The 13,317-nt window shown below is 41.7% G+C and overlaps 1 protein-coding gene across 5 annotated transcripts in view; it reads left to right on the forward strand.

The window, feature by feature from the left end:
* LRP1 (LDL receptor related protein 1) overlaps window positions 1-13,317 on the forward strand; it is a 317,944-nt gene that overhangs the window by 51,779 nt on the left and 252,848 nt on the right. For 3 of the 5 annotated variants that reach the window (XM_079967068.1, XM_079967067.1, XM_079967070.1), the window contains one exon: window positions 5,229-5,315. The exons of the other annotated variants lie outside the window; for them this stretch is intronic. In XM_079967068.1, the coding sequence (XP_079823194.1) occupies window positions 5,229-5,315 (87 nt within the window). The remainder of the gene's footprint in view (window positions 1-5,228; window positions 5,316-13,317) is intronic. 5 annotated transcript variants of the gene reach the window in all.

Here is a 13,317-nt window from a genome sequence, read left to right on the forward strand (position 1 = left end):
CTTTACAGGGTATTATAGTGTATGAAGCTGAGTGGTTTGGACTGATGACATGTGAAGCAGAGCCACAGCCTATTTCTGCCAAGTTAATTGATTATGCTGACTGGAATCTAAAAGGTCTTAAACATTTTATCTTGGTCCTTGTCTTCCCCCAGGATTGCACCGTAGAAGCAGCAATCCAGGTTGTTGCCTCCAGGCAGGCTTCTGATGGTGCTTCAGAAAGAGCCAGTTGTTAGAATGTGGGAACTGAGTTACAGGGGTTTACTGAATACTTACCGTACTCTGTCTGGAATGTCACAGTACTGGAGGTTGTAATGACAAATGCATCTTGATAACGTTAGCAAGCACATTTGCTTCCTTTTAAAAACTGTGCTTTAAATTTAGGGATGGGGGACGCCTGGTCTTCCAACTGTTGTTCGACTCCAACTCCCATCAGCTCCAGCCAGGAATAATGAGAGTTGTCATCCAGCAGGTTCTGGAGGACCACCAGTTTCGCAACTCTGATTTGAAATGGACCCAATTGGAATAGTGTTTTAAAGTATTTAAAACTTTTCCTTCTCCAGATCATATGTTTCAGTGTGGCTCCTAATGTACCACAGTGCCAACAGGTGTCTGTGGGTTTTAGGAGAGGTGATGAAGAGTCCAGTAGTCCTCCCTTGGGCCATTGACATTACCCAATAATACACAGATAGAGTGTGGGTTTTGCGTAGTTATCAGGTCCCCCAGCAACTCCAGAGTTTCAGAGACACTTAAAGCTACAGGGTCAACGACAGAAACTAAGAGGAGCTGCATTTTCTAGTACTGGTAGTGGCTTTATGTTAAACACCATATGTACAAGGCTACCAGGTTGAGGGTGAAGAACGCCTGCTTGCTGTCTGCAGATGATGTGGCTTAAATGCTCAGTGACTCTGTGACAGCCGTGCCAGAACTGCAAACTGAATAGAAGATGGAGAGGTGCCTGGCTTCCATATTAGTTACATTATGTTTGAAATAATGTATATGAATGTAAACCCTGTAACACAGCAATAAACTTCAAGACCCACTACAATATCAATTTGTAAGAAGGATTTTTGTTAGGTGGAAGAGGGGGCAGATCCCTAAAAATATCCAGAAATTGTATACCTTATATTACAAATCATTGATCAAAAAGTGTTGGAAAAGAATAGAGGTTCCCAAACTTATTTGGCCTACTACCCCCTTTTCAGGGGGGGGGAAATTACTCAGCTTCCCCCTGGAAAGGGTTCACCCAACCCCGAAAAAACCCCTTGCCTCCAGTACGACCACCGGATACCGGGGAGGTGGTGTCACTGTCCTGCAACGGTGCCCAACCTGCTGGTAAGCGTCATTATACAACAGATGAAACATGTGCGAACTGTTGTTGTTGTTGTTGTTTTAATTCTCTTCTTTTCTTTCTTTATGCTTCCACTGCCCCCTGATTTTTATTCAGTGACCCCAACAGCACCCAAGGCTACTACAGTGACACCTCTAGTTACGAACTTAATTCGTTCCTGAGGTCCGTTCTTAACCTGAAACTGTTCTTAACTAGAGGTGTGCTTCTGCTAATGGGGCCTCTTGCTGCCGTTGCACTGCCGGCACACAATTTCCATTCTCATCCTGGGGCAAAGTTCTCAACTTGAGGTAACTCTTCCAGGTTAGCGGAGTTTGTAACCTGAAGCGTTTGTAGCTTGAGGCGTTTGTAACTCTATGTACCACCGTATTGCCACCCTGGATCGTTCCAGCACCCCCCTGGACAGTATTGCCCACTTTGGGAAACACTGGACAAGACCTTGAAGGCTCTCAGCAGCACAAATTAAAATCACCCCCCATTTTTTGTTTCTATTCAATCTCACTTTATGTTAAAGAAAATGTTCTTCAAGTGTGATGGAGATTTAGGACCCTGGTGAAATTGTGCGTGGCATCAGAAAAATGGTTAAGGAACCTATTAATTTTGTCCCACAGCTTCTTTTGTTAACCAGTCTGAGGAATTGAATTTAGACATAAAATCTCAGGACCCACTTGTTGTTGTTGTGAGGCTATCTGTGGCACCTTGATGGACAGCTGTACTCGATTTAGACTAGAATTTGCGTTGGGATATGACTATAGCTGCGAAACATACAATCAGCTGAGGATAATTGGAGTTACAAAATCAAGTGAAGATTTTCATGCAGTATGGAATAGCTTTGTTTTGTTTTTCACATCACATGGAGAAGAGATAGCATCCCTCAATGATACATTAATTTTTTCAGAATTCACGGCAGACACTGTCTCGATTACTTAACTGCAACTTTCTTTCTCCACTCTGTCTCCACTCTGGAACTGAGCTGGCCTGCAGTATAGGAGACTAATGATTAGTTCTAATCTGCAAGTATCTCTTGTGAGCACAGTGTGCCCATTGTTTATGTCTGAGCTACGGTTACTGTGAGTGTTCTCTTTTTATTTGTGTTTTAGAAATAAAAAGTTAGGTAGGGGAGAAGATGTAAATGTCCACTTACCTTTCCTCTCCCTGCCATTAAATCTCTTTATTATGTTAAATGACCAGTATTTTCCTCTCCCTGAAACCCAAAAGATTTGGGGTTTAACAGATGGTCCCTTCCTGGTGGCTTGCTTTCCTTCCCTTGCTTATTATCTTAATACGGGTTTTGTATGCTGGTTTTTTTTTAATGCAATACTACTTTTTTAACAACAGTAAAAAAGACTTTCATCTATAATGAAAGATGCATAATGAAGAACCACCCCCGCATCCCATTAAGCACTCTTTCCCAAGTCTCTCCCAACCATTTTCAGAGTTTTGGGTCTCTCCTCTTGAACCTTTTGTAGATACAGACCTGTGCTGCATTTGGGTTCCTGTTCAGTTACTGCAGTGCAGTTCATTGTAAATCTCAAGAGGCAACGTGGCCCCAATTCTTACAGCCAAGTTGGAGATGAGAATATATATGTGAAAGGATGTAGTGCAGCCTGGGTGTAATTTTTTGGGTGTGTTGGTGTGGTGTAAATCTGTGTAACCATAGGGAAATGAAGTCCTTGCATTAAGGCTGTTAGAGATTGAGAAAGGTGCGGTGAATTTAGAATGGAGGAAGGAATTCGTACTAGGTCAGTGATTCATTTCATAGCTGGTAATTGAAGATTAGAGAGGGGGCTCACTAACGGTACCACTTTGAGGGTTTTTTTGGTTTTTTGCAGTCAAGTGATATATAAATTTTATGAAATGAATAAAATAGCTTTGCTTCTACCCTCAGAGATGTTCTCACTGTGGTCTCCTTCTGATCATTCAACCCCACTTGCCTACCTCCTGGGTTTAACTTGCACTTTAGCTTCCTCCCTAGTCCAGTATGGTGGAATGCTTATGTTTACATTTGGGTCTATGTTGGTTGAGACTGTAGCTTGTAGGGTGTCATTTTAAAGAGTACTTTTTCCTGAATCTTTGGGAATGGAGTGTTTTCCAATAATACAACTTGGTAGGGGAATTCTCCCCCCATATTATTGCACAAACCTTTTCCCACCATGCCCTTTAAAATAAAAATTGCCATTTTTAAATGGTTTTTAAAACTTGTAACATGTGCCACCATGCCCTTAAAAAAACCTTGCCATTTTAAAGTATTTTTTAAAAAAAATATCCCATGGTTTTAAATAATACTGCTTTCATATGTATGTTCCAGCTATTTTTTTATTACAGGGAGGGGAAAATGACATTTTAGAAAGTAAATCTAAAAAACAATACGCTGCACATTATGTATAGACACACTAATCAACGAAGACCACCAAGCATAAAGCAAATTCCAGAATGGCTTTGGTTCAACTTTGTGTTGAATAGGAGAGTGGAGGGATGCCAGCACAGCCTTCTTAATGCCTTAATTTTGTTTATGTTGCAAGTGTTGGGTAGGGACTTGATCTGGGACCAAAATATTTCATAGTATGATAAAATGTGAAGAGATATTAGAGATCATGTAGTCTAAACCCTTGCTCACTGGGGATGTAACTAGAACATTGCTGACAGAGAGTTATCTAGCCTCTTTTTTTAATACTTCTGGAGGACTTCCCATCATCCTCTATGTCAGCAGGTGATTCAGCTCTACGGGGCCGGCATGTCTCTGGCCCCGTCAATCTTTGTTGGAAAGTGGTGGGCCCCCTTCAATGTTAAGGGGGCCCAGGGTGCGTCATGTGCGTGAGGTTATGCGTGTTGCAGCTTCAGCTGCTCACTTCTTCAGAGCGGTCAACCTTCTCCAGACAACACGACGCTGCTTGCATGCTGCTCACATGATGTCACACACATGTGACATGCAATGGCCCCCCCCAGTCTTGGGGGCAACCTGGTGCCTCTGACTAGCAGACAGTTCTAACCATTATGTTCCCCTTGTGTTTAGCTGAAATTAGCTTCCCTGTAATTTCCACGAGTTGGTTCTAGTCCTGCCCTCTGGAATAGCAGAGTGGAAATCAGCAACATCTTCTGCATGGTAGCCTTTCAGAGATTTGTATGCAGCTCCCCTTATACTTCCCCTTAATATTCTGTTTTCCATTTAAAACATACCATCTCTTTCAACTGTTCCTCACTGGACTTAGTTTCAAGAGCCCTTGCCATTTGTTTTGACCCTTTCCCATTTGAACCTGCCCACTTGTTGATGTCAGATGTGTTGTGACATGAGACAGGGCCTTCTCAGTGGTGATGCCCAGGCTATGAAATTCCATTGCTAGAGATGTTCTCCCCCCCCCCCCAGCAGTAAGCTAAAACAGTTTTATTATCCATTCAAGCTGAAGGCGTTGTATAAAATTTGTATTAAGTGTTATGTTGCTGATTTTTAAAAATTATCATGACAGGCATTTTAAGCTATTTTTGTTAGCTGCCTTGGATAGAACAGCAGGCCAATTAAATACATACTTATCTAATTTGGCTAGTGGCTACTTTTAGTGTGTGATTTATTTATTTTTAAAGAAAAAGAACTATTGTACAAGTTGACTGTTTATATGTGTGAGAGTGAGTGAGACTTGAAATCTGTATCTGTTGAAATGTAATGTGGGCATTGACATCTCAACGTGATGATTTTCAACAATTGTCTCAAAATATATCATTTTGAATACATCATTCCATGAAATCCTTCTCTGGAGATATACTTGTTACAAAACAGGTTTACACTGTCCTCCAGTGCTGCCCATTGTTTCCTGTCCAAAGATAAAAAGAATATTTTAAATTGGGGTTTTAATTTTTACTCTCTCCCCTTCTTTTTTCATTTCTGCAGCATTATCTGAGGAGGTTGATGTCTATGTTGCACCACTTCCAAAGATTGGGGAACAAGCCCTGGAGAGCTCTACCTCACAAATATTATGTAAGATTCTTGCTACCGCCCTCTCTCCCTGAGATTCATGCCCCTAACTCAGTGATGACAACTTTGCTTGGTTCCGTTAGTTCCAAGTTGTTTGATGACCATCCTGATCCCATGCTCCCCCTCTTTTGCTGTGCCAGAGTTTGACTTGTTCAGTAGTTGATCTAGAATGGGCCAAAGGGGATTCTGCCTACAAATTAAAACATCAGTGAACTATCTGATGTTTGCAGATTATCTGACATTTTCTGCACTGTTAGTGAAAAGCCATCCACTGCCATCATCCAGCTGCCTAAACACACTCCCCCTCCCCTCTTTTTAAACCTTTTAAGTGGCAGTAGTGGAGACAAATGGCAAGATGGAAGGAAGGATATTTCTTGCCCGCTTCTTCTCTCTTTCTTGCCCTGATCTTGGATGCAGTAAGCAGTAATGCTGTGGAACGCTAGAGATCACGAGAGATATGGTTTTCCTGAGGGTTGCATACCTTCTTGTCTCTGGCATGCAGTTACATGGTGTCTCAGGGGCCAGAGCCAGGGTGATGGAAGCAGGGAACCTCATTTTCTTCTTACCATGTTCCTCCTCCTGTTGTCCTTTACTTAATGTAAAGAGATGGGAAGGGAAAGTGTGCCAAGCACAGCGTGTACAGGAAGGGGGGTGGCTCTTGCAGAGGTCAGCAAAGTTGGGTGGGCGCTAAGCTGGGGATTCTTCTCTGGCTTGTATTTTTATCTGCACACATTAAGAATTTTGCAGTTTGTAAAGCTTGTGTCTCATTTGAGGTGGCTTTTCTGAGGCCCTGAAGGGTGATTTGTAACCTGGCTAGGGAGAATTTTCCCAGTGTCTCTAGTACTAATATAGCTGTGGTAAAAATAATGAAATATGTTCAAAGTCTTCATTCAGTGTGTATGATTATTCCATTTACCTTAAAATACCCTTAATACATTATTGATCTGTGAGTGGTTTTAAGAGACAATTTTGTTTATTTATAGAAAATTTATGACTGCTTCTTCAGAACAGGGTATTATTCAGTTATGAATAATAATAATAATAACAACAACAACAGTAACAATTCATTTTTATTACAACATAGTAATAATACATACTAATAATAAATAATGGTATATTATTTGTAACCTTTCTAGTCTTATTCCTGGCTTACAGCAAGCTGCTTGCATCAGAGGCATTTCAAATGCGATGGGGTTTCCATAAGAAACAGTGATTCTGGGGTGAATGTTTGGCTTGTAATTCTCTCTCTCCTCTAAGATATCGTTTGGCGGGGTGTTTGTCGTTCGTTTGTTCCCAGACATAGGGTACCTGGAAATCTGAGAACGTGTGTTGCCTGGGTGCTCTTCTTTTGCAGGACTCTTGTTTACCTTGGGCTTCTGTTTTGGTGCCCTTCAATGTTCTGTGCCCTTTGCCTGTGATTCCACATTGACATTTGCCTTTCTGCTGATGTGGGAGCACCCTAGGTTCCTTGCACAGGTGCAATGTTGGGTCTACAAAGTCGTGTTGGAGCAGTCTAGGCAGCAGTGCCTTTGGCCATTATTATATCTTGTTGAGACGTGCCTTGATGGTGAGTGGGATCTGATTGTTGAAACAGCCAGTCACTTGAGTGTTTTGATGGACTGATCTTTTTTTCTTTTTGCTGTATGTCTTATCAAAATGATTTTAAATTTGTTTTAATTAAGAATAATGAAATATCCTCGCCTCCCAGCTTGCACCATTACAAATTTGTTTTAAAAGCCTGGAGAGTTGAGATGTTTGATGTTTACAAGTTGGGTTATCCTGGGTTGATGTGGTGCCCTCTTTTCTGATTGGCTTTTGGATCTTGAGTATTAGCCACTGGCCACCCTAGTTTGCATATTTGATACAGGTTGTCAGCTTGGGAGAGCTGTAAGATGATGGTTATCAAGAAACAGCTTGATGAAGTGGTCCTTAAGCTTGCTTCTTAGTCCCTGATCTGTAATCCAATTTCATAAGTAGCAGGCTGTTGTTACTGAATGGTGAGGAAGATTCACTCTTTGCAGACACAGAGGCCTTCTCCTCGTTTATTATTCACATTTTTGAGGAGGGGAGTCCTGCCACTGAAAACATGTTCTTAGGTTGACTTTACAGATCCTGGGGCCTAGCCCTGTTTGGAAACAAGCAAAGCCAAAGTCAGTTTAAATGCTGGTTGGTGCAGAATACTAGGTTTATTTTGTGTCCAGTTCTGGGCACCACAATTTAAGAAGAATGTTGGCAAGCTGGAACATGTGCAGAGGAGGTCAATCAAGATGATCAAATATCTGGAAACCAAGCCTTATGAGGAACTGTTGACGGAGCTGGGTATGTTTAGCCTGGAAAAGAGGAAACTGAGAGGAGATATGAGAGCCATCTTCAAATATCTCAAGGGCTGTTGCATGGAAGAGGGAACAAGCTTGTTTTCTCCTGCTCTGGAGGGTAGGACTTGAACCAATGGCTTCAAGCTCCAAGAAAGGGGATTCGACTAAACGCCAGAAAAAGCTTTTTGACAGTAAGAGCTGTTCAACACTGGAATGGACTCCCTCCCTTGGAGATTTTTAAGCAGAGGTTGGATGGCCATCTATCATGGATGCTTTAGCTGAGATCCCTTCATTGGACTAGATGGCCCTTGGGGCCCTTCCAACTCTACGATTCTATGATCTCCCTATGAAACGCACATATCCATACTTTAAGAAGGTTAGCAGGATCTGGGGAATAGTCATTTGAATGCTATTCTCATATTTCAAGGGAAAGGAGTAAAGAGAAGGAAGGGCTTGGGGGAACTGTTTCTGTAGCTTCCATTTCTGTGCTTGCCTCTGATTGACCAGCAGTTTTGAGGAAGGATTTTGCCTTGTTTGCAAAACAGGGGCTTTGGTTACCCAATCTTTCAGGATGTGGCTTTAAGCATTTTCATCTGTTTTTGCACTTTATAAAAATGGAAGTTCAAGAAGACTCTCCACAAAAAGAAGGAACAAAGAACCAGTTCAAATGGGCAGAAGGGAGATCAGCATGGGCAGGACGTGGATACTGCATGGTCAAGTGCACTCAAATTGAACCTTGAGCATTGCCTCAGGATGCGCTCTGTGGTGTGAATTATGCTAGATGTTAACCTCCTCCCTTTTAGTGTTTAGAGTGAGTTTTAAACATATTTTATTGCATTTTTTAATTAATCACACATAAGGGAAAAGAGGGTGGGGATCTTCTACAAATTAAATAACCTTTTTGAATTTGAAATCCCTAACTGTGTGTATATGTGCACATACACATACCTCCCGAAAGAAGTTTTGTTGTTTCTGGTACTATCAAAATGAAGAGCTGACTGCTAGTGCTCTTAGAAACTCTTCAGGACTAGCAACTCTTCAGAACTAGCAAAGTGGGACTGCCTTCATTCTCCCTCCCAGAGTACCACTAGAAAGCAGGTGAATGCTTCCACCATAAGGAGCAGTCCTTATGGCAGCAGCCACAGAGCAGGAATTGTGTCTGTAAAATGCAGTGAGATTTCGCAAAGGTATATAGGAGATCTTAGCAGAGGATATAATTGGAGTGTTCCGCATGAATCCGTTCAGCCCAGTCTCCTTGAGAAAGTAAGGGATTTGCTTCTCTATGTAGTCTGAGTCGGTCTACCTTCCATTTTCTATGGTAGTGGTTCCTAATCCCCCCCACCAACCACTTGAAAATTCTGGAGGGTATTGGCAGAACACTTAATGATTTTTCTGTCTGTTTAGCAATTGCAAATAGATGCTAAAGTCTTATTATATTTTAGTGTATTAAAATTTGAATTCCATATATTTTTAAAAAAGCATTTTAGCATCTAGCACAGCATGACTGCAATTACTAAACAACAGGCAGAAGAATCATTAAGTGGCTACTATCCTCCTTTATAAATGGATAAATGGATAACTCCCACTCTGAGTTACCCGCTTTCTCTTGTGTGTGTGTTTTCTTAGCTTCCCCCTCCTATTTCTTGCTGTTTCGTTCGCTCTCATGCATTGACTTTCCACTCCTTATGAATGCTTTGTCAGCCTCTTTTCACTGTTTGAGCCTTTCCCCTGTCTTGTTACCAGTTGTGGCTTTGTTCCCCTGAGGGAGGCAGAGCCTCTTCCCCCTGTCACTTCCAGTCCATCTTGTTCTCGTTGTGGGAAGATTGCTGTTCTACACACACACACACACACACACACACACACAAAACAAACACACACACACTCTCTCTTACTTCTTCACAGGCACGTAGCTACACTGCTCCGCAGACTCACCGCCATACACCACCTGAAGGAAGTTTGTGGACCACTCTTCAGTAACCCCTGCTTGAGGATTAAGGCCTATGGTGTACTGCTGATTTTTGGTTCCACACATTTTAACAAAAGCACAAGAATTCTGGGTAGTCAAATCTGTGTATATCCTTGCACTAGCAACTTCTGCCTTGGAACAGACTTCTTCAAATGTTGCTATGGTGGAGGATCTGCTGATCTTACCCATAACAATATTTTACTAACAGTCGCTGCAATCAGTTTGAGTCTGTTTCAAAGGTTGTTTCTAGACCAGCTGTTGCCAAGCTGGTGTCTTCTCAGATGGTTTGGACTACAACTCCAAACATTGTGCTCACGGGAGCTGATGGGAATTTCAGTCCAAAACATCTGGAAAGGTACTAGGTTGGCCAAGGCTGCTCTATGGTACAGGCAAGTGCTTCTCTGTCACCAAGCTGCATCTGCGTAGGCTATATGGTAATACTGTTCCCTTGGATATGGGTTTGAATTTGAGAGGTTCAGAACAGAAGCTGTGGTAGTCTTTGTTTTCCTCCCGGGAGTACAGGATCCTAATGCAGAAAAAGCTGATTTGTAAGTGCATGTTTGTAAGTACCCAGTGAACTCTTGCCTTAAAATTGCTTCCAGATAATCAGAAGATATGCAAAGAATTTGCTCTCTTCTCTCCCCCACGACCCACTTTTCAGGCTATCAATGTCCAACTAGTGACTTAACATTAGTACATGCAGGCACGTGGGTTAGCAATATTGTTTTGTGTGAACTGGTGACTTCTGCTAATTTTATTTTTAAGAGTTCCCTCGTTCAATGCAGCAGAGGCATCTCATATTCCAATTCCTAACTGGCCCATGAGGGCAAGGTGGAATCTCCAGTTCCCTCCTATTTGCTGGCATATTTGGTGAGGCCTGCAAGTCACCCCTTCTGAGGCTCTGTTGAGCTCTGATAGGAGTCTGGCCCGGATCTTGGCACCGGAGAAATCTCTGTGCTGTTTTTGGAAATAGCTGAAAATGAGGCAGAGCGCAAGAGTGTTTTTGCTGTAACCTTAGTGATAAAACCAACAACAACCATGACTAGCAAAGAAACAACCACCCTGACACGAAGGAAAAGACTCAGACTCATCATGGTCAAGATGGATAGACAGACAGACACAGAGAGAGAAAGAGAGGGAGAGAGAGAAATATCTGGGACTTACTGTTAAGTAGAGAGGATCAAAGTTTTGACAGAAGGGAGATATTGAAAAATCAGTGTCTAGTGAAGGAATCCAGAGGAAAGAGACATTCACTGTTGATCTGGGGAGGATTGTCTTGGCAACAAGCCACGCTAGCCCTTGTGGAGGCTATGGGTGGTGCCCAAAAGCCTGCTCTTGAAAAGCATTTAAGCAGCAACCATTATATATATGTGTGTGTGTGTGTGTGTGTGTGTGTGTGTGTGTGTGTATGTATGCAAAACACCCTGACAGAATAGCCACCATGGTGTAAGTGGCTGAAGGTGGCAGATACTTAACAGAACCATTTACATGGGGAAAAGAGACTAGTGACCTACTCTTACTTGACAGTCATGTTGGCAGTTCATGATGAAGGGCAGGGGAATAGATGCCGCCCAGGAACACGTTCTAGATTTCAGGGCATAACTAAGTGGTAGAGCACATTCTGTGCATGTTCAAGGCCCTAGATAGCTTCAGCCCCTTGAATCTTCAGGTAGGGATGGGTAGAGAGCGGCTGCCGGCAGTGTAGTGTGTAGGTAGGCAATGCTAAGTTGTCTGACCCAGTATAAGGCAGTTTCTTGTGTACCTAGATACTCACTCTGTGTAGGGGATGGGTGGTGGTGGAAGTGGCCAAATTAAGAGTCCAGCTTCTCTGCTTAGATGCACCACAACTTACACATTCAGCTGTTTGGATGGCTGCTCTTTATTGATGATGATGTGCCTGTCTCATTAAACAAAGAAATTGCACTCCATAGTTGGAACTGTATGCATATAAAGTATCACAGAATTTTGTAACTAAAAGTCAAAATGATTTCATGTGACACTTTAAAGAAAATATACTGCCCTCTGCCCAAACTCATCAAGATTTTTTTAAAATAAAAATAATATAAAAAGCAGGGACTTGTCTTACTTTGCCTCTTAATAGCTTTTCATTCTGACTTGGATAAGCACATGACCTTTGTTCCTTTGCAATCATACATATTTCGTACTTTGCTTTAAAGGAATGAAATATTAAGAAACAGAAGCAATGTGGTTTCTTGTTCCCAATGTTTTGGCAAGTTATGTGGTGATTCTTGCGGCGGTTTAGATTACAAGCACTAGAATGACTTGAAAGCTTGCTGATGGGTGTGGTGGCTGGTTGTAAGGGTGGGCGGGGATGGAGAAGCTATGCATGTTTAAAGTAAATATTTACATTGTAAGTGAATCCACTGCTACCTCCCCACCTCCTCCCCAAACTGAAGTAAATTATGAACAGCAAATGCCTGTGGCTTTTGCAACTGGATCTAAAGCTCAGTAGTTAACAGGAATATCATTCATGAACCCAGAAAACCAGATTGGAGTGAGGCTGCTTTTTTTCCGGAAAGTGTAGGTATTTAAAGAAAAAGTTGCAAAAATAAGTTTGAATGGTTAAAAAGCCTTTTTATCACCACATTTTAAAAGTTTTATTCCCATTTCTGAATTTCTTTGTCTGAAGCCTGTATGTTTCTTGTTTGTTTGATCTTTCCACATTCGCTTTTCAAGCACATAGCAGGAAAACATTTATTTAAGCCAGGGGGAAAAATGCAGAATTTCAGACTGCAGAGAAAACCTAGCTAAATGACCCAAGGCTGTCTTTTTCCTAGCTCCACAAATTCTCCATTTCCTATAAAGCCATCATTTTGTTTTGTTTTGTTTTTCTTTTGAAATAAACACTGTCAAAACAAAGTCCTAATCTAAGCTCTGTCTGAGTTAGGATTGGATACATTTTGTCGTTAAAAAACAACAACAAAAGAATTCAGTTTCCTTCCTTCCTTCTGTAATTTCAATGCAAAGCCTTTCTAAGCAGTTTTTAGTTTCCTTATTCCTAGGGCTTCTTGCTTCTTCTCTAGTATTCTTGAAGAAGCTTCACTTGTATCTTCATCCTTTATACTCTCCCAAATGGCAAACATCCCCTCTTTACTCAGTAAGGGTGACATCTTAAGAAATTTGCTTGTAGCTGATGAGTATGGTGTAGATGGTCTATGAACTGTCCTGAGATTTTGTGATGAAAGGCGGTAAATAAATTTAATAAATAGTAAATAAATAAATAATAGATATACTGCCTTGTGGTCAGCCCAGGATGTATAAACTGTAATGACAGCCACCAATTTGGATGGCTTTAAAAGAGGATTGAACAAATTAATGAAGGATAAGGCTATGTTCTACCCATGTTGGAGGCAGTGTGCCTCTGAATAACAGAGTGCTGGGAATCACAAGTGGGGAGAGTGGTGTTGCACTCAGGTCCTGCTTGCAGGCTTCCAACCATGGGCATCTGGTTGGCCCCGAGACTAGGATGCTGGACTAGATGGGCCACTGGCCAGATTCACAAGGCTCTTCTTCTGTTCTTAGGATGCTTTAGCAACCGATTGAGAACCAGATTTTTACAATCAGCCTCTCTCCAGCATAGCTCTTACTTCTTTGACTTAATGTGAAGTCAAAGGGTATTTGTCTACTTCAAAATGGGAAACCTTAAGACCCTTGCTCAGAGAACCCATGTTTATTTGTACAGTATATTTCTTATTGCAGTTTG

This window comes from Podarcis cretensis, assembly GCF_951804945.1.
Source record: "Podarcis cretensis genome assembly, chromosome: 2".
NCBI lineage: Eukaryota > Metazoa > Chordata > Lepidosauria > Squamata > Lacertidae > Podarcis > Podarcis cretensis.